Source organism: Propithecus coquereli, unplaced genomic scaffold (assembly GCF_000956105.1).
Source record: "Propithecus coquereli isolate 6110/MARCELLA unplaced genomic scaffold, Pcoq_1.0 Scaffold230, whole genome shotgun sequence".
Taxonomy (NCBI): domain Eukaryota; kingdom Metazoa; phylum Chordata; class Mammalia; order Primates; family Indriidae; genus Propithecus; species Propithecus coquereli.
Window position 1 is genome coordinate 217,825 of NW_012147842.1, and position 22,169 is coordinate 239,993.

At 38.2% G+C, this 22,169-nt stretch overlaps 1 protein-coding gene across 1 annotated transcript in view; it reads left to right on the forward strand.

The window, feature by feature from the left end:
• Positions 1–22,169, forward strand: part of LOC105811188 (transmembrane protease serine 11F) — a 59,913-nt gene that overhangs the window by 5,448 nt on the left and 32,296 nt on the right. Inside the window, exons 2-6 of the mRNA XM_012645331.1 lie at positions 3,696–3,814; positions 14,004–14,071; positions 15,685–15,848; positions 19,385–19,423; positions 20,609–20,810. Coding sequence (XP_012500785.1) covers positions 3,696–3,814; positions 14,004–14,071; positions 15,685–15,848; positions 19,385–19,423; positions 20,609–20,810 — 592 coding nt within the window. The remainder of the gene's footprint in view (positions 1–3,695; positions 3,815–14,003; positions 14,072–15,684; positions 15,849–19,384; positions 19,424–20,608; positions 20,811–22,169) is intronic.

Consider the following 22,169-nt stretch of genomic DNA (forward strand, 5'->3'; position numbering starts at 1 on the left):
AATTATATTTTTAACAAATATTTTCATGACCCAGATTAATTTTTTCAGGATTATTTAGGATTATTTATTATATCTCTTGTTACGAGGTTAAAAAAAATCTGCTTTAGGGAGTTGCAAATATTTTGAAGAATTTGAAGAATTTAGTATTTAGAATTATAATCCATAAACACAATTTTATAAAGCTCTAAAGCTGTTTTGAAAGTTTGGTTTCTTGAAAAACCTAAAGAGTAAAGCCTGCATTGGGATAGCATCATTTGTCTTCCCATTCTGGAGGACTGGATCCACTTCCAGGAATATAGGGATTTTATCTTTCCATGAAATTTAGAGTCAAATAAACTTTGGTTTTAATCTCAGACACATCATATCCTAATTGAGTGATCTTTGGCAAGCTAATTTTCTACTTCACCAAGCTTCAGTATCATGTAAAGAGATATTATTTTTACTTTAGAAATTTATTGTGAAGATTAAATGATCCATTTGTGTTTAGCATGGTGCATGGCATATAGTGATTTCTCATAAATATTTGCCGTTATTAGATTGGATTTCTAAAACGGCTTCCTAATTGATCTTGTGTAAAAACCCTTTAGTGTTCAAGTTCCTCACTGGTGAAATGAGCCACACATATAATAAAGACTCAATAAATACCACATGAAAATATAGCAAATGAGAATAAATGTTCTCAAGGTATAATGAAAATTCAATAATGGATAGGTATTATTATTTATTAATACAAAAGCTCAACATTACTATTAATATAATCTATTTGTTATAGTACAGTGATTAATACAATTACTGTTATATATAACTTACATTTTTAAAAGCATTTAAGTGTATATTAAAATCACTTCTACATGATTTCAGAGGATGTTTTTGCCCAACTGGGAAAGTCTTCAAGAGAATATTGGGATATGTATATGATAATGAATAAGATTGCTCTGCTAGTCTGGGATAATTTTAATTTTATCTTTTTGTAATGAAACTTCATTTGTGAAATCTTCTCAAGATATGACTGGAGAAGTAGCTTGAATTCATTATATTTAATAAGATAATACATGTGAGAGCTGACTAGACAGAGCTTAGCGTATGTTAGGAACTTGGTAAATATTGATTCATTCATCCACTCATCCATAAAGTAAGAATAAAGCCATAATCTTAAAAATAGCAAAACCACAAAATGGAACACAAACTATTGGGGTAAAATATCATTTCTGATTCATATTTCTCAACTTCTCACTTCAAATGAACAAAATGTATTTTTAAAGAAGTAATAAAATGCTTAGAATTAATTTTATATGTGGAACAAAAAAGATATAAAAATGTGGTGATAATCTATTTTAGCCAAAGTAAAACAATATTGTTAGCAGTATAAACATAAGCCAAAATAATAATATCAATTACCTCTAGATATTAGGTTTATAATTTTTAGTCTCATATGTATGTTTTTCTGTTCATTCCATGGTTTTTGATATAGCATTTACAACCTAAAAAAAGTTTTTAAATGAAAATCTAATTAATTAAATTAAAAATTAGACTATTTAGCCCAGAGTCTGATGTCTTATGCTTTTATTAAATGTAGAATATTGAAATAATTAATAATCCATTGCTTTATAAAAAGCTAAAAGTGCTGTTTTTTTGTTTTGTTTTGTTTTACTAATATCATCTGAAATGTTGCCTCCTCTGTTAACGCAATAATGGCACAACACTTCCCTCTAAAATCTGACATTCCAATGGACTAAAATCCACAGATCGTTAAGATATATGGCAATTGCAAAGTAGAGCTCTTCACAAGGTAGTGAAGCTGGGCTCTTCACAAGCCCAGTTTTGTGGGCTCTGTCTTAATCTGGATACTCCAGAGACTTTCCTCATGGGAGATGATGTCACGGAGAGGGTGTAGCCAGTAGAGAAGTCTGGGAAAAGGGCATTTCTAAGAACAGGCATTTAAAGGGAAAGAGGTAACAGAAGCAAATCCTAAGGAAAGAAAACAGCACAGTGAATGCAGACAGATGCAAACAGGTTGCTGTGCTTTTAACCTAAATCCTAAGGGAAACATGGCAAAGAATATACTGAAGAGGTAGGCAGGATGCAGGGCAAGAAAGGACTTTGTAAGTCATAGCAAAAGGGTTGAGACTCCTTCCCATCGGCAGCAGAAAAAAAGTGGAAATGTTTTAATTTGGGAAGTAATATTGTCAAATTTGCAATTTAATAGATCGCTCTGGCTACTACATGGAGAATGGATTTGAGGAAAACAGGACAGGAGGCAGGGATACTAATCGGAAAACAGATTTTGTAGGCAATCAACGACAGGGGCATGAACAGGAGCAATAGTGGCAGTGGAATTTGTGGAGAAGATGGATTCAAAAAAATTTTAAATGTGATAATATTGTTGATACCTGATAATTAATTAGGAAGGGATCAAAGATTATGCCAAGATTTCTAGTCTGAGCGATGAAGTAAATTGTAATGACAGTATTTGAGATAGAGAATATAGATAGGAGACTTCTTTTGTATGGAAATGTGATTTTGTTTTGGATGGCTGTCAGCTGGGTGGTTGATGACGACCCAAATTAAGGATGTATCCCCCGTGCATAGAGAAAGATATTGGAGATTAAATGGGTTTCGTCCATAGGACTTAAAGACAGAAAGATGAATTGGATGTTGGAAATGAGGATGAAGCCAAGCCTTGGGAGACTGTGTAGAGGATAGAGCTGTTTCACAAAGATAGAAAAATATAGGAAGTGAAGCAGGTTTAAGTAAAGGAAGAGGTAAATGATTATTTCACCTTGGAAATACTATGTTTGAGGTACCTATTGAACAACAGTCTCCGGAAGTCAATTGATAAAGAATCAAAACTCACAACAAAGATTTGGTCTGGAGATAAAAATTTAGAGTCATCAACAAATAGTTGTGGGTTAAGGTCATCCTAGTTAAGATCAGCAAGTGTTTAGTACAACCAGGCCAAGAACAGAACCTTGGAATACTAAGGATAAGGGTGGAAATAAAGAGTTTTCCAAGGTGACTGAGAAGCGGCCAGGGAGAAAGAAAGAAAACTAGAAGATGGCTTCATAAAGTCAAAGATAGGGTTTCAAGGAACATGATTAAGACTGTAAAGAAATGAAAGGGTAAAACAAACAAAAAAAATCAAAAAAAGGTAACCATTTGACATTACAACTGTTATCTCTGACAATAACAGGCTTAGTGGTGTGGTAGGAGTCAATTATGGAGAATTAAGAAGTGAATGAGAAAGAAAGTGAAAACAATAAATATAGACTTCTATTTAAGTTTAACAGCATAGAAAAAAATTGATAGCTTGTTCAATATATCTTCGTAATACAGCTTAGGTATTGTATGATATACCTATGTTAGCAATTCTTTGAGGAAACTGATGATTTTTTACATGACTTTCAGCAATTGCTTTCAATATTTACTTTCCATTGTGTATTATGTGTCCAATTTAATGAACATTGTGATATCAGCAAGTGGAGTATTCTGCACGTGTACTTTGGGAGCAGAATGTTCTCTTGTAGCTGGCTGCACTGATGAAATTACACAATATTTGAAAAGCATCTGTAATAATTTTTGTACTAAGTAGAAATAAACTGCATTATAGTAGCTTATTTAGTGGGAGTAGAGAAGAAGTGAAGAACCAGAAACTGATTACCTTTAACCATGAATCTTTTGCTTATTTTACCTTTCAGATGATAGGTCATTCTATTATCTTGGCTCTTTTAAAGTCATAAATATCAAATACAAAGAAAATTATGGAGTGAAATCCTCGAGGGAGTTTTCAGAAAGGAGTCATCAAATTGAAAGAATGGTGAGCTCAATAGAAATTTTAAATGTTTATGAATGTGTCTTTCTGCCTCACTTTGAATGTGAGCATTATAAGAAAATAGTCTCTGTGCCTCAGTTTCTTCTTCTATACAATGAAGATGATACGATATCTATGTCATACAGTTGTGAGGACTAGATGACTTAATATATGTTAAATATATACGATAATGTTGTATACCATAACATGTATGTAGTAGATTAGAGTAGTCAACTAGCTCCTGAGGAAATTGTTGGTGGAAACAAATGTTTTCCCTATTTTTAACTCTTGATTTTATCTTTCCTGGTTCACTTTTGTTAACCTTCTTTAACGTAAGAATGTAGAATTGCCACACTCACCTTATCATTTTGTTTATTTTGTGTTTGAAAGCACTTAAGGATCAGATCATATAAACAGATGTGATGTGTCTATAATTCTTGATATCAACCTTAAATTTAGTTACGCCCTAAAGTATTTTGGTTTCCCTTGATAGTTTATGTATTTATCAAGGTATATGTAATTTTTTAAGTATATTGTGTGAGCTAAATCCTAAGCTATCAAGCAGAAAGTCAAATAAAATTGTTTTCCTTTTTTTGTCCCATGAAAAACACGGTTATGGACACCATAGATTTGTTTAGCAAATCCTAGTATATTAGCAAAGATTTTAGTCCTTCAAGTTTATGAGAGTTATTCTGGAACAAAGAATTAATGGCTGAATAAAAATGTCACTATATTAATATGATTCTTTATGATTAGCTGTAGGCACTATCTCTTTTAATTAAAAGATGAGCCTATTCTTAAGGCTTCCCACTGTGTTATGTAAATTCCTTGAATGAATTTTTCATTTCCAGAATTTTTGTTTGGTTATTCTTTAAATACTTTGATTTCTTTAGGGAATTTTTCATTCATTTCCTGCATTGTTTTTGTAACTTCTTTGCGTTGGATTTCTATTTTCTCTTGTATTTCATTGAGCTTTCTTACAGCCCATATTTGAAATTCTTCATCTGTCATTTTAACCATTTCATTTAGGTTGGTATCCATTGGTGAGGAGTTATTGATTTCTTTTGGGGATGACTTTTTGCTGTGATTTTTCATGTTTCCAGAGTTCTGTTGCCGATTCCTTCTCATCTGGCTTCTTGGTCAAGAGCTGGGTGTGTTAGGGCTGCTTTATGGCCCTTTCTCCAAGTCCCCAGAGATCGATCCCTGACAGTGCTGGGGAGAGGAGTGCTGGTCCTCAGTTGCCTTTGGGATGTTTTAACAGGTTAGATGCATGTCTTGGGTTACCTCTGACCTGTTGTCTTCACCTCTTCCCAGTGGAGTGCAGTGAGTTTGGTCCCGAGCTTAATCTCTGAGCTGGTGGATTGTACTTGTGGATATGAATCTGCCATTCCCTAACAGCTTCAGATGGAAGGCACTATGTTTAGCTATGGGGTTGTTTCTGCTGTTGTTGATTGTAGTTGGTGTGGAGGAGCCAGTTGCCGAGGTAATATTTTGTGCCCGTGATAGGCTCTGGTCCCCTAGGTGGGGTACACAAATGCCCCAAGCTTTGGGGTAGGGGTCCTGTAGCTCCCAGGAGTTGCTTGGACCCTACACCCCCTGAGGTAGGGGAGGAGCAAGATAGATTGTGGCTAGGATGCAAGAGCCTGAGTGAGGAGCTTTGCTGAACCTCTGAGGGGCTCAGAGGTTACTGACTCGGCCACTAGGGGGAGCCGCTGATATGGAGTTCAAGCTATCTCTCCAAGCCCAGAGAGCTGCTACTGATAGGAGGAGCCTAATCATGTGATTGCTAAGGCCCCTAGCCAGGCTTTTTCCATCCCTGTCCACTAGCCTGGTTTCTCTGGAGAGTGGGGTATGCACCCTGCCTACTTGTTCCCTGGAACTCCAAAGCATTTTCCCTTCTAATCAGTCCATGTGCGTTCCCTCTCCACCTAAGACCAGCTCTTGAGCTACCCCACAGTTCTTATGTCTGACCTGCTGGCATGTGTCTCTGTGTGACACTGGCGGGTAGGGGGATCTCGAATTATGCACCCCTTTTACACTACTAGACCCCAAAGCAAGGAAGGTAGGCCTCTCTATCCACAGAGGTCTCTCCCAGGGGCATGCTTCCACCAGGGAGTAGTGGTAACTCGAAAGTCTCTTGGCACAAGAACAGTGACACAGACCAATGGAACAGGACTGAGAACTCAGATATAAAACCATCCTCATATGGCCATCTGATCTTTTGACATAGCAGACAAAAACATATACTGGGGGAAAGAATCCTTATTCAATAAATGGTGCTTGGAAAATTGGACAGCCACATGTAGAAGACTGAAACAGGATCTGTATCTCTCACCACTCACAAAAATCAACTCATCATGGATAACAGACTTAAACCTAAGGCATGAAACCATAAGAATTCTAGAAGGAAATGTTGGAAAACCTCTTATAGACATCAGCCTAGGCAAAGAATTTATGAAGAAGACTGCAAAAGTAATCATTAGCATCAACGAAAATAAATAAATCGGACCTGATCAAATTAAAAGGCTTCTGCACAAAGAAAATATCACTGGAGTGAATAGACAACCTACAGAATGGGAGAAAATATTTGCATACTATACATCTCATAAAGGGCTGATAACTAGAATCTATATAGAACTCAGGTAAATCAGCAAGAAAAAATCAAACAACCCTATTAGAAAGTGGGCAAAGGACATGAACAGAAACTTTTCAAAAGAAGATAGACAAATGGCCAATGAGCATATGAAAAAATGCTGATCTACCATGTCATCTCTGCCACAAATTGTGTTTTCATGTATGAATTGGGATGTTGCTGGGTGGTCTAATCTCTTTCATTGGTCAGCTAGTTTTTCATTGTGACAATACACAATGCTTTAACCTCCATAATTTTACAATAAATGTTGTATTTATTGTATTACTGTATTGTACAATACAGTACAATATTGTATTGTTGTATTACTTCTTGTATTAGTTTCCTATGGCTGCCGTAGCAAATTACCACAAAACTAGGTGGCTTAGGCTGGGCGCGGTGGCTCACACCTGTAATCCTAGCACTCTGGGAGGCCAAGGCAGGCAGATTGTTTGAGCTCAGGAGTTCAAGACCAGCCTGAGCAATAGTGAGACCCCGTCTCTACTAAAAATAGAAAGAAATTGATTGGACAACTAAAAATATATAGAAAAAATTAGCCAGGCATGGTGGCGCATGCCTGTAGTCCCAGCTACTCAAGAGGCTGAGGCAGAAGGATTGCTTGAGCCCAGGAGTGTGAGGTTGCTGTGAGCTATGCTGACGCCATGGCACTCACTCTAGCCCGGGCAAAAGAGCGAGACTCTGTCTCAAAAAAAAAAAAAAAAAAAAAAACAAGGTGGCTTAAAGCAGTAGAAATTTATTCTCTGGCAATTCTGGGGGACATAAATATGAAATCAAAATGTCAGCAGGGCTAGCTCCCTTGGGAGGCTTTCGGGTAGAATCCTTCCTTGCCTATTTCAGCTTCTCGTGGCTCCAGGCATTCCTTGACTTATGGCATAACACCAGTCTCTGTCTCTGTCTTCTCATGGCTTTGTCTTCTGTTGTTTTTCCAATCCAATGACCCTTGTCACTGGATTCAGGGCTTTTCCAAGTAACCCATGATGGTCTTATCTGGAGATCCTTAATTATATCTACAAAGATCCTTTTTCAAGTAAGATCACATTTACAGATTTCTGGACTTACGTATATCTCTTGGGGAAGCTACCATTCAACCCCGTATACTTGGGATTATATCATTTTCTTCAGGTTTATCTTGACTATTTTTGGCCCTTTGCTTTTCCATATCAAGTTACACACACACACACCTTATTGAGATTTTGATTTAACTTATTTCAAACCTAGAGGACTGTGTAGAAAAATAATTGGTATATTCATTTATTTAGAATTTATTTGATGTATTTTGATAAAACTTTAAATTGTTTTCCTTAAAGTATCATTCATCTTTAGTTAGATTTAATCCTGGGTATTTTTTTGGTCATTGTTAATTGCTATCATTTAGAAGCACATTTTCTTACTGGTTTTTACTGGTGTCTATGAATTTGAATGGCTTTTATAATCTGTTTCTTTTCATGCCCATTTCTATTTTGTGCTTGATATTTCCAAGTGCTGAGCCTCTCCTGGATTTTTTAGAGCTCATGAACTCTCTCCTTGGCTGAGTTCCCTTGACCTATAGTGGCATCCAGTGTTTCTCAATCAGGGGAAATTTTGTCCCCCAAAGGACATTTGGCAAATTCTGGAGACCTTTTTTGGTTGTCATACTGGGAGGAGAGGTGTTAACGGCATCTAGTATCTTGAGGCTAGAGATGCTGCTAAACCCTAAAATTCAGCAGGACAGTCCCCCACAACAAAGAAGTATCTGGCCCAAAATATCAGTAGTGCTGAGCATAAGAAATTCTGGTCTAGTCTGGTTAAGATTAACCATAGCTTTAGAATCAATTATTAATAAAAATGTTATTGCTCACCTACTTTGTGCAAGGTTGTAAAGAATGCCAAGGTCAATAAAGTACAGTCCCTTCCTTAAAGCAGGTTTTTAATGTGGTCTGTGTATGGAAGTTTATGCACGGAAAAGAAGACCAAATGAAAATTTAGATAATCAAATTATATGAAACAGAGCTTCCACAGTGCAGCGTATCATTGTCAAAATGCATGACTCGAAGGATTAATATTAATATTTCAGGAATTCAGAGGAAGAAAAATCCCTTTGAGTAAGGAAGAAGCTTTCCTGGAGAGGAAAGGGAAAAGGAATCAGTTCTGTTGGCGTCCGTGCCCTCTGCTGGTGTATATTCCCCTGACAGTCGCAGAAAATCTGCAGAACTTGCCTGACCTATTTTCATGGGTGGATCTCAAAAGGGATTCCCTAGCTGACATCCGGTAACTACTAATCTTCCTTGAGGACTTAATTTGCATGCACTTCCCAGCCAGAGGAAAGATGCGAGAGCAAACTTGCCAAAACCAGTAACTGGGTGGGTACCAAGCTATTTAGTCAGAGCCACATGTATTGTTTCAAATATGTTATGTTTTTTTTAATGCTAGAGTTCAAACCAAGGGTATCTGATTTTTAAGGTGAATATTTTTTCCCCTGCATTTTACCATGAGCCTAGACATTGTCTTGTTTTGCATGGAATAATCTTTAGTAAAATGATCTATTCTTAGGTTGGGACCATAAAAAGAGAAGGAAACAATTTCAATAGTTTGAACTAAATATCATATTACTGAGTTCCCAGGAGAGAAATATAAATATGAGTTAAACTTCTGCAGAAAAGAGTTATAACAATGATTATGTGTCTGAGGAGGGAGAGTTCCTCTAGCCCTGTTAAACTTAGAAGCAGAAAAAGAAGCAACATCCCAAGAGGTTCTGTCTTAGGAGGTTTATATTCAGGGGAATAAAAGATGTAGTCGAGGCCTTCTGGAAAAAATGTCTTTCCCCAGTACCTACCTACTTACTCCCCAGGTAACCTGAACACCTGTGTTCAAGTATATAAGTACTTCCAGGTTGACAAAGTCACTTAACATACTTCAACACAGGATCTAAAGCTGGCTTCCATGGATTCATATCCCAGAACCACCACTTCCTATGTGCCACCTTAGACAAGTGTATGTGTCCTGGGCCTCAGTTTCTTCATCCATAAAATGGGGCCAATGAGTAGAGTACTTTCCTCCTAAGGTGGTTTGAGGTTTTGATAAAGGAATCGGTGCAATGTTTGCCATGTAGTAGGACTTAATACCTGTAAGCTATTAGTAGTGGTCACACCAATATTGTACTATGTGGGATCTACCATTTTTAAAATAGAGGTCAATATCTCAGGGGAATGATGGTTTGTTAATATCACATTTTAGCTTGAATAGATTCTTGGGGTTTCCTTATACCCTGAAATGATAGACTCCTGATCCTTCCCCAAAGTGCCATATGTACCCAGTTCAGAATTTCAATGACATTTATCTAAAGTCCTAGAGACACTAAAACAAGCTTTTCTCTCTGCTCCTTGAGTGATGAAAATATTAATAAAATGAGCTCAGAAAAGCTCCGTGAAGTCATAAGTGGCATGACTCAGAACTGACTCAAACCTGTGGCATGACCGTCCATGCGAGGTCACCACTGGGGCCTCCTGGCTCCCACCTTGCTGCAAATAACCGGAGACAACTACTTACACTCAACAACATGATTGCAGATAAAACAAAATGATATGTTACCATCTTTTTGACTTGACCATATTGTTGATTTTTAATTTGTTTGCTCATTTATTCATTCATGCATTTATTCATCAGATATGCATTGAGTGTTTACCGTGGGCCAGACAGTGTTCTGGAGATACAAACATGAATCAGACACACTCTGCTCTCACATAGTTCATAGTCTAGAGTGGGAGAGACACTACTGTAAACCACTGTGATAGTTGCTATAAAAAGGATCCTGTTCAAGATGCTGGATTGGCCGACAATAAAGGAGTGTTCAAGGAGTGTTCTCTTGTTTGAGAAGGACAAGTCCAAACTAACGCAGTTGTTATTGGAGTTTTTCGAGGACACCAGAGTAGTAAGTGAAGAAATTTGCCTGGGGAAGAAATGTGTGTTGTATTGTAGAAAGAGGGAAATGAATGTGCTACATCACCGAGATATTTACCAGCCTGGTGTGATTAGGAAAGAGCAATTAAATCAGGAGATAAGAGAAGAGGCTTTGGGCCTTTGGCAGTTCTGCAGGCAGCAACAGTTGTACTGGGTGCTGGGCGCAGCTGGGGGCAGAGGGCAGCCTGGGTGTTGGGTACCATCCTCCCACCCTCCAGGCTACGCTTGCAGTGGGGCAGGTCGTGGGCAGGCCAGCGCAAGCTCCTGCCTCTGCCTCTGCCTCCGCCTGCCACCTCCCTGTGCTGGCATGGAGACCCAGGCGACAGCCACGACGTCACTGTGCCCACTGGCATGGCTGCCTGCTGGGCCTGCGGGAAGTGCTGCTACACGATGCGTGGGTGGAGGCGGCCGAGCTGGTCAGTTGATGACCTTTCTTATTAGCATCATCAGTTCCATATTCTGTGGACATCTCAGCAAAGTCGAGCTGGATGCTGTTACACTTGGTGTCACAGTTGTGAATGCTGCTAGGATTTCACTTGGAACTGGATTAACCTGCCTTGTGACCCGATAACACCTCAGTCCCTTGGAGGCAAGAACCTAAAACACGTGGAGGCTAGACTTCCAAGAAGAATCCTCATCTTGATGCTGCGTTGCTTTCCCCCAGGCCATCTTCATACATACGGAGAGCATCCTGCTCTCAAAACAAGACCGTGACATCTCCAGGATGGCTCACATTTATATGGTGATTCTCATTCCTGCTCTTCCAGCAACATTCCTGTTCCAGCTGCAGAAAAGACACTTACAAAGTCAGGGCATCATCTTGCCTTAAGTTGTTACTGGGTTCGCTTTGAATGTTGTCACTGTGGGCACCAATGTTCTCTTGCTGCGTGCCCCGGCCCTGGGAGTGGTAGGTTCTGCCTTGGCCAACACCACCTCCCAGTTCTTCCTGTCTGCCCTTCTTTACTTCTACGTGTAGTGGGAAAAAAACCCACATTGACACCTGGGGAGGTTGGAGTAGGGACTGTTAATATTTCGAGGAGTGAGGCTTCTATATCCAGCTTGGTAGTCCCAGCACGTCAGTGGTGTTCATTGAGTGGTGGACCTTTGAGATTGGAACGTCCTTGCAGGACTGATTAATATGACAGAGCTGGGAGCCCACGCCATCATCTGTGAACTGGCTTTTGCAGTCTACATAGTGCCTCCTGGCTTGTGCAGCAGACATTGTACGAGTGGGCAATTCTCCGGGGACAGGGGGAGCAGAGCAGGCTGGGTGCTCTCACATCCCTGTTCACCTGTGTGCTGGTGTGTGCACTTGTAGTAGGTGTTTTACTTGCAACTTTTGAATGATGTGATTGTCTGTGTATTTAACAGTGACAAAGATATTATTTCCCAAGTGATGCATTATTTTGCTGCTTTTCATCTATTTGATATACTTGTAGGCTCCTGTGGCAGAGTCCTGAGAGGTATGGGAGAATAAAAGATGGGCGCTATCTTGAATGCCATTGGTTATTATCTTTTTGGTTTTCCCATTGGAGTATCTCTGATATTTCCTGCTAAACTTGGGATAATAGGTCTTTGGTCTGGATGAATAGTTTGTGTCTTCTTTCAAGCCCTTTTCTATTTGGTGTACACCTTGAGAACAGATTGCAATAGAGTTGCAGAGGAGGCCCAGGTTTGAACTGGTCTAAATGGGAGTAAAGAGACCAGACCTACCCTCACAGACCTGCCTATCTCAGAAAGAAGACTAACCCATGGTGTGATTTTTGTCTGGTATTACCAGACCAGAGAGCCAAACCAACCAAGTGGTGGAAGAAAACACCTAGTATGCAGTGACCAGATCACACTGCGGATGTTTTGACAGAGAAACAGTTGATTTTCTATCCTGGAATGTTGCCTTAGCTGTGGCTTTTCTTGTCCTTTTATCAGGAATTTTAATAAGAGTTTTCAATGACCATGGCAAAAATAGAAAAATTACCACCAGCCTACAAACTAGAATTGATAATATGCCATACATTAAGCAAGGAAGGTGACCTTGTTATGCAGACAGTGGTTTTACTGTCAACTCTGAGTAGAAAGGATATCAGTGACATTTCTTGGTTATTCCCAGTAACTGCACTCTCCTATTTCTTGATTAAGAAAGAAGCTATAATCTTAAGTAAATTTTTCTCTGTTAACTATCATGGTTTCTAAATACATAAATTTGATTTTCTCTGCTGAAAATGTTCTTTACTCTTTTCTTATATTGAGTATCTTTCTTCTTCCAGCAAAGCAGTTTGCTGTCCTGTAAAATATTGTTGATCTAGTCTTTCGTATTTCTCTGTTAATGTACTTCATCTTGTCAGTGAGTGTGTATTTAGTACTTGTTCAAGTCCCATCTGAGGTATTTCCATGTACGCTTTTATAAAATAAACACCTTAATATTTAAAAAGAGAGAAGAAAAGCAGGGGCCAGTGAAGGATAAGATTGTGAGGCTCACACTGAGGAAGACATTGGGCTTGAGGCAGGAACGTGATATACTCAAGTTTGCACTTTAGAGATATCATCCTGGTTGCTAACGTTAGGAGGGAACAACTGAGGCGACAGAAGCTAGGGCAGGACCACACACACTGGTCAGCGAGGAGGCTACTGCAAAGGTCCAGGCACAAGTTTCTAGGGAGCTGAGTTGAGACCACAGCAGTGGGATTGGAACAAGGGAAGAGTGAATTTAATATATAGGAGGTAAAATCTACTGGGCATTGTTGCTAATTTAGAAGAATCAGGGAAAGAGAGGAATCTTGTGGGGAGGAAAACAATTCACCATCTTCCCAGTGGATATAGTAATTGGGCGCTAAGTGGACCTTATATAAATTTACATGGAGCTACACTTTCTGACTTCTGACTCTGTCCACTGCTTTTGTGCCTCACCAGTCAGCTGGGTTTCCTTTTGGGAATCAAGATCTTTTAGGAAATCAGTTTACTGAACATCTAAAATCCTTTAATGGCTCAGACTGGCACAGCTGAGTAATGAAATGCCGATGGTATGGCGAAACTTATTCCCAACCCTGCTGCCAGTGGTAAGGTCCCGCATGACACAGAGAGATGACTAACAGGTGAGGGAGGATGTCAGGGTCACCCGACAGATGTCGTTACAAGTTATGTCAAATGATCCAGTAATGGCATGATCATTTATTTAAGAAACCAACAAGTTGGTATCAGTATGGACTAGATGCCAGATTCTGGAATGCGTGCGACAAATGCTGGGCTTTCTTAGAAATAAGGACGCTACCTTAAAAAATAGCCCATACTTTAATTCATTTGACAATGATTAAAACTAACATCATCAATAATTTATTATTATAGATACCAGACAAGGTGTAAGATACATAAAATAATTTCATTTAATTTTCAGATCAACTCTGAGGCAGATATTGTTATCCCAAAATTAAACGATTTTGTTATGATTGTGAGTTCTGCAAGTATTAGAGTCCAGATTTAGTCTTACCACTGTGAATAAACCAGTTTACATGTCTGAGAATAAATTGAAAACCTTGTGTTTGTCCTAAGTCTCTACGTAAGACAAGGAGTAGCATTTTTCTTAAGACTAACACTTTTTTTTTTTCCTTAAATCAGATGTCTAGGATATTTCGACGTTCTTCTGGAGGGGGTCGATTTATCAAATCACATGTTATCAGAATAAGGTATGTGAACTTGGTTTGTAACTTCAAACCAGTACTGTTAAGATGAGTTATTTGGTTAACATGATTGCTCAGCTGCCTGAGAGAATCTTTGCAGCAACACAAAGATTTCATAAATTCTGAACAGCCCAAGCTATACTACCTATTTCTCAGGCACAATAGGAAGATGTAAAGTGCTCTATGACAAGAAAATCTCAGTTATTAGACAGAAAAAAGAGAAAAAAACACACAGAAAGAGGAGGGACGGTGCTGCTAATATCTCCTTCCTCCTCTTAAACTAGGGACTAAGTAAAATTTATGTCTTTTTAATTTTCCTCATTTTAAGTCTATCCAACCATTAGACTATGACTTTCTCTGCAGTAAGGTTTTTCTTTAATGAGAGTGCATTTTTATTATTTTTAAATGCCTTTTCATTTTGATGCTTTGGAGAAAGGCAATAAACATAAATGAAACATGGAGTTATCATCAAAGACTATCTCGAATGTGTTTTTTATACGATGTCTATAAGGCTTAGATTCCATAGTGAAATATGTAATTGTAACGTTTGTTTGCTTCACTTCTTGGGGGTAAATATAAATATGGTTAAATGATTAAGAAGCCTATGTCTTTTCTTTCCCTCTTGCCCTTCTTTATTTCTTTTTTACTTCTTCTTTCCCTTTTTTCTTTCTTCCCTCCCTCCTTCTTTCCTTTTCTTCCTTCTTTCCTTCCTTTTTTCTCTTTTGTCTTTCAAATTAAATTCATTCTCAAAAGGTTAGTTGAGGCTTTCTAGCCCTATACATCACAATAGAAATTTATGTATTTGAACTGTTTATCAAATGATTTTTTATAACTGCTTTCTCTAATCACTCATTCATTAACTGACCACCAAACCTCAAAATATCAGTGTTTTAATACAGTAAAGGTTTATTTCGTTTCCATGATACAAACCAAAGAGACGTGAGTGCAAGGGTGTGGTCACTGGTGGGGACCGTGGAATGGAATTGTCCACGGAATCTTCTGCATGTGGTTGGCAGACAATGAAAGAGGAAAAGCAAAGAAAAAGCTGTGAGAAGTCTTATTAGGAACCAGGCCTGGAAACGGAGGGCGTCATTTCTGCCTGCATCCCATTGGCCAGAATTCATTGGAGAGTTTGAACAAACTTCAAGAGAGGCTAGGAAATGAAATCTAGCTCTGTGCTCGGGAGGCAAAGGAAACTGGGTTTTGTAAACACAAGCATTGTCTCTGTCATACCACTAGTGAAGAATAATTACATTCATTTCAACTTTTGCTCAAAATGCCTTAAAAAACAAGTCTTGTAAGTGCATGTAAAGCATGATTTTTATAAGCATGCCTTCCTGAAAACCCCTCTAAACTATAAACTAAGTAAGAGCAGCGAACAATTTTTTTCAGGTATATCTTATCCAATATTTCTAGCATCTTGCCTCTGTTTCTTGAGTGCTTCCAACACTTCCTGATCATTGTATTCTCATTTCTATTCCCTTTACCTAGAGATAATTTAAAAATCTGGTATGGACATATGTCATCCATTACGTTTCTTTAAATTTAATGTGAATCTTAGGTAAAAATAGTTGATGATTAAAGAAATGTCATTATTTATCTGCTTTTTTGCTCTTCAGTCCAGATGAACAAGGTGTAAACATTCTTATGGTGCTAATGTTTCGATACCCATCTACTGACAGTATTGAACAAATCAAGAAAAGAATCGAAAAGATTTTTTATCAAAATTTGAAGATTAAACAGTTGCCTTTGACTATAAATAAACCATCATTTAGACTCACACGTAAGTCATTTTTTGTTTATTTGTTACCATTTTTTGTGGTTTCCTGATCTCTTAATTCCCTTCACTTTTCATAAGGATTTGGTCACTATATTCTTCCATTTTAAGAATTCACCACTGATAAACACACATCAGTGTAGAATAAAACTAAAATAAAAATTCACCATGAGGCAAAATTTAGCACTGGAAAATGTTTTTCATATTTTACTAGAGCTTTTGATAATGTTTCTAAAATTTTTCCCATATAGTATGTTGTTGGATCCTCATGAAAGCACCAAAGGTAGGTATTATTTTCACTATTTCGTAGGTATAAGGCAGCTGAGACTGAAGGAAGATGTGAGACATGGGATTAACAAACCCTGGGGCTAGAATTAGACGTAGTAATGTGACTCACAGAGCTCTGTGCAGGCCAATTCTGGGGGTGACCTTTTGTAGTGTCAGAGAAACAGACATATTTATGAAGGTCTACCCCTGTAGAAAGAACTCGTGACATCAATTGTAGAGGTTCTCTAGCTTGTTTCCAACTTAAAACTATTTTTCATTTATTTCCTTATTTATTCCTCACAAACCTAAAGGAAAGTTCTGGTTTTGTTTCCCTCCCGAGGTAGAAAAAAAGGACATTCAAAAAGTTTATGAAACTTAAAATGATATTTTATTAAAAAGGACACTTACACTTGAATGTTTATAGCAACACAATTCACAAAGATGAGGAAGCAACCCAAGTTCCCATCAATATATGACTGGATTAATAAAATGTGGTATATGTATACCATGGAGTATCACTCAGCCATAAAAAATGGTGAACTATTAATACTACCTATTGTAACAACCTGGATGGAACTGAAGACCATCCTCCTAAGTGAAGTATTTCAAGAATAGAAAAAAAAATACCATATGCATTCACTATTAAATTGGAACTAAATGATCAATACTCAGTGTACATATGGTAGTAAAATTCAATGGAAATTAAGCAGCAGAGGGAGGAGGAGGGGATGGATAAATTCACACCTAATGGGTACAGTGCACACTATGTGGGTGATGGACACACTTATAACTTTGATTCTGTGCAGGTGAGAGATGTAAGAAAAAAGCAAAAAGAAAAAAAGTAATTCATGTAACCAAAATGTTTGCACCCCCATAATATGCTGAAACAAAACAAAACAAAAAACTGCCTTACAGCTAGTTGGAATCCAAGCCAGGAGGAATTTCCAGTTTTCTCTGCCAATGTATAATTGAAGGACGTAAAATAATGTGCTTCAAATGAAATTTTAAGCGTGAAGGACAGAAACTGTGACGTTTTATTTTCTTACCCCTCCCTTAAACACTAGCACATATCTTATATGTGATAACTATTCCAGCTCTGTTCATTGCTTCTCATTACGTATTTCCAAATTTAGTTACTTCTGATTTAATACAAAAAAGAGCACAGAGGGTGGAGGGTGGGGGGCTTGCCCTCTGGACCCAAAAGTCTTTTCTTCTCCCAGTAGCCATGTATTGAGGAAACAGAATGTCAAAAGTTAATTTCTTTGTTGTTAGAAATCAGGAAAGCCCCTTAAATACATTTTGATATATTAGTGATAACGTTTCATGAAGTGATTAGAAATAATAAAGAGTATGGTATCCACCTTCATTGTTAGTCAATTGTATTCCAAAGTAAAGCATAATATTTTCCAGTATTCTATAAATGGAAATATAAAATTTAATCTCAATTCCTAATAATATAACTATCTCTAAGCCATAACCATATATGCTAAAGTAAAATATCTATCATAAAAATGGCATTACATGATGTGTACTGAATTATTAAAATTGTAGAGTTTCTTATTATTTTTAAATATAACATTTTGACCTTGTCGGTCACGTACAATGACTTTTAATTGCACAGCTTGTTTTAATGCCAAAATAACTATATTCTATGACCATGCTCAATAATAAAAATTCAACTGCGTATATTTTCTACTGCCACATATAATGGACTTTATTAAATAAAGAGAAATATCCAGGAAACTTCCAGGAGGAATTGGGGCTCCTGTATCTCTTTGAGGCAAGTCAACGTTCTTGACAAAATCACTGTGTATTTCTCCATTTTCTCACAAATAAATGAAACAAATGATCAGTAAACCAACAAAAATTTAATGTAGCTGAGTTAAAATGAATATGAATGAATAAGTGTGAAGGGAAAAGGATTTTGCGGAGAGGAAGTGTAACGTGGAGTGGGGGTGTGTACGGGCGGGGTCTCTGGCCTGGCTGTGTGCGAAAGAGCTTCAAGCCTTCTGCCTGAGTCACAAGCTTGCAAGGCAGTCACCACGAGGGAACAGCCTCAGTGAGAGAAGGTTATCAACCCGCATTGACTAAATTCCTACTCCGTTAGACAAGGGCCTTGAAATTGGGCCATGTAAAGGAAAATGAAAATCTCAGGACCACCCCAACTCTTTATGCAAAAGGGAAGGTCAAGTCTGGAGACTGAGTCATGCAACATCCCCTCCCAAAGGAATAACTCTTACTAACATCATGCATTAGCCAAACCGCCATGGAAAGGTAAAAGGCCTCAGGCATCTACGAAGGATGCCCCCCCGCCACCCCAGATCATTCATAAGGAAATTCTTTGCTGGCCTCGCATAAACAAGGACGTGCTGATCATAGCTTTAGGTCTGCCGTCTAACTCTACCTCCTAAAACTAAAGTCTGTTCAATTCCACGCTGATCATGTTGATTCCAAGCTTTACCTTCCCAGGTGCAGAACAGAGACAAGACGAAATCAATCATTCTCCCACCTACCCAGGGACATCTACATAATTGATTCTTCCTTCACTCCCTTTTTCTCTTTGAACATTCACCTTGTCTTGTGTCAAATGTAGATATCCAGGGCCTCACAAGATTGTAGCCATTTGCCTCACTACTCATCCCCCTCCTCCTCTTTCTTTCTGCATGCCCTGTCCCCTTCAATACGGGAGCTACCAAATTCTTCTCCAGAAAAAACAGTCAGAGATGCCTTCTATGGCTTGTGTTTTTCCTGGGTTTGTCCCCAGACTTTGCCTTTATACCCTTCTATTGATTGAGATCTTTGCCTCACTTTGTGCTGTGAACACTGAGGGGTCTGTGATGTCGTTAGCTTCTTGGACCTGCCCTTTCCCACTGGCCATTGGGAACATGCCTGAACCACAGAGACCAGTAAACACCAGTTGTGACAGGAATTGGTGGTTGCTGCCTGGTATTAATTACAGTGGAGCCCCCTAGAAAGCAGTGAGGGATATTTACACTGATTCATTCTTTCTTAATTTCCTATTTTCTGTTTCCTAAGCAAAATCAGAAAATAAAACGGTCTCTGATTTTCAATGCAATTATAAAATTTAAAACAAAAATCAAATCTAACCAGAGCAAAGGGTTATCTATGTATTAGTTGATTATGAAAAATCTTTTGCTCTCTTGAAATGTGTGTGCTTTGGATAATTAGCATTTCTATTAACTACCATTTGACCAAAAGAGATGAAAATGGAAATATATTCTTCTGCCAACTAATTTATGTTTTGCTTATTTCAGCTATTGACGGCAAAAAGATGAGAAATCTTCTCAACAGTCGTAAGTTCCAAAACCCACAATTTATTCTGTTTCACGTAAAAATAATGAATAGAAGCCACAGAAGGGTTAGAAGTACAATTTACTAAGCTGCTTTTTTTGCTTGTTTTATATCTTTCTAAATCACTCAGTCCTTTTATTATTTTTAAAATTTAAAATATTTAAATTTATACATGTATACCAGATACAATTTTAAGTTGTATGACCTATGGGATGTGGTAAAACACACACACACACACACACACACACACACACACACACACACAAACATAGTATTCTAGATATTATACTATTAATTCTCTTTAAATAATGCTTTAATGTTCTCTCACAATTCAAGAGAATGTTTTAAGCTGGCAACTAGACTTGCTCAATATTTTTAGTTTTCTTGCATTTTTATTGACATATATGTACATTTTCTGCTTCCTCCCACCCTGCACTCCACATTCCAGCTTTGGTATATATCTCTGGTATGTTGCAGACAAATATATATCCATTAAAAATATTGTAAGGGCATTTTCAAGTCTCTTTTAAGGTTAATTTGAACTCTAATCAATTGCAGGTTTGCTATCAGGGAGTAATAATTTTTTTAAACTAGTCTTTCAAATTTTAGAAGAATAAAAAGCTCAATATTGTTTAAGACTGTTAAAATACAGGGCTTTGAGAAAACAATAAGTCGATTCTCTTCAGTTATGTCAAAGGCAGTTCTTGACCTACTTTCAATATTGGGCCCTCTCTCAGTAGTTTTAATAAGAATACCACTGGCTTTGGTGTGGATCCTCCTAATTTTATATCTCACTCTGTCACTTACCAGTGGGGTGACCTCCAGCAGTGTTTTCTCTCCAAGGCCTCATCTAAAAAGTATGTTTCTATAAATACAGCTAAAACACTTCTCAAAGGGTCTATACATTTTTGATGCTCAATGAATTATCTATCTATCTATTTATGCTTTATAGAAAGACAGAAGTTAAGTCCTGGACTGAATGCCTTGAACTATTAGTAAACATTTCATCTGAACTTCAATGGGATCAGTAAGACCCACATAAAGTAACCTCAAAGGCTGAATGCTATGCACGGGTTAAAAAGTCTCCGGGACAAAGGATTGTCTAAGCATCTACACCCAAGGCTAATCAGGATTTGCTTTTTTCCTTCTTTTCGGTGAAAACAAATTAACATGTATTTCTGTGACAGGCTGTGGGATAAGGATGACATCTTCAAACATGCCATTACCAGCGTCCTCTTCTACTGAAAGGATTGTCCAAGGAAGGGAAACAGCTATGGAGGGGGAGTGGCCATGGCAGGCCAGCCTCCAGCTGGTAGGGGCAGGCCATCAGTGCGGAGCCAGCCTCATCAGTAACACGTGGCTGCTCACAGCAGCCCACTGCTTCCGGAAGTAAGTTCCCAGGGCTGTTGGGAGCCTTCTCAATTGTCACTTGCCATCGATGCAGTGCATAGGATGAGTTCAGTTATCGCCAGTTCATCCTCTGCTCCGTTCAGGGTGGACCCTTCTCTGTCCTCTAGATGCATCATGCTCTCTATGTGCCTGATCTCTGATGCCTGGTTTGTGCCATAGTCCTCATCATCTATTTCTCTATATCATCAAGACCCTAATGCTGTCTTTCCTACTATATCATAGTAATTTTACTGTAAAGGCTAAATATACATGTAACAAGTTTAATCTCTTCTACATACTCAAGAAAAAATAGCTACTGCTATTCTATTCTCTTTTTTCCAATTAATCGCTTTAATCTCCCACTGTCAGCATCAGCATTGCTTTAAAAATAAGAAAAGACTCATAGGTGTCCCCTCTTGAAGCTCTCCCCTCTCTGCATTATCTAAGAACCCCGGCAGGCATGTATGGTCCAGAGGGGTGTGAGGAAGATGGAGGAGACCCGCTACCTTGTCTCTCTGCCCTCACAGTGTTGAAGACTGGTCACGTACAACCCAGCAGGAGTTCTCTGCTTGGGCTTTCTAGGTCGTAGCTCTTAAAACTTAGCCATGTTAATTCACAGACACAGACATACACAGGTACCCCATTGCCCCAGGAAGTCAGGGACACACCATCTTTCTTCCCTGAGTTTTTACCATCGGAGTACAGAAAGCTTTTCCTCTTAAACTCTCAAAAGACAAAAACTCTGAATAAAGTCCCTTTGCCTGGCCAGTGGCACTACTTATGCACCCTTCTGAAGGAGCCTATCCTCGGTGATTCTAGAAGGCTTGTTATCATCCTTCCAAGGGTGACACCCCAATGGTTTCAAGACACTTATATCCTTCTTTATGGGATAGAGGCATGATGAGAATGCCCCAATGGATTTAAGGTGGTTGTCACTTCCTTACTAGAGAACAGAAAGAGGACTCATTTACATATATTTATAACTCCCAGAGTAACTAGTATCATGCCTTAGAGGTAAACTTGGGTATGCTATCTTGTTAAGGCTTTCTGATTTTTTCACATTCACAGTCCTCCAATCTTTGCACTTGTTTTTGTGAGAGTGTCGCCCACTTTAGTTTCCAACTGATCTGTTTGTGTAAATTAAAAATAAATAAACCCAGAATGCCAACTTAATATTTAGTGAGGAATATAAGCTATCGTGATGAAGATACTTGTTTCAGCAGGTCCAGGGAAGTCTCTGTGTACTAACAGATCCACATGGGAATTGGTCATTGAGCTTGATAAAGTAGCGATTACTGGTGACCTTGATAAGAGAAATTCCAGTGGTATTATAGGAATGGGAATGGATTCAAGAAAAAA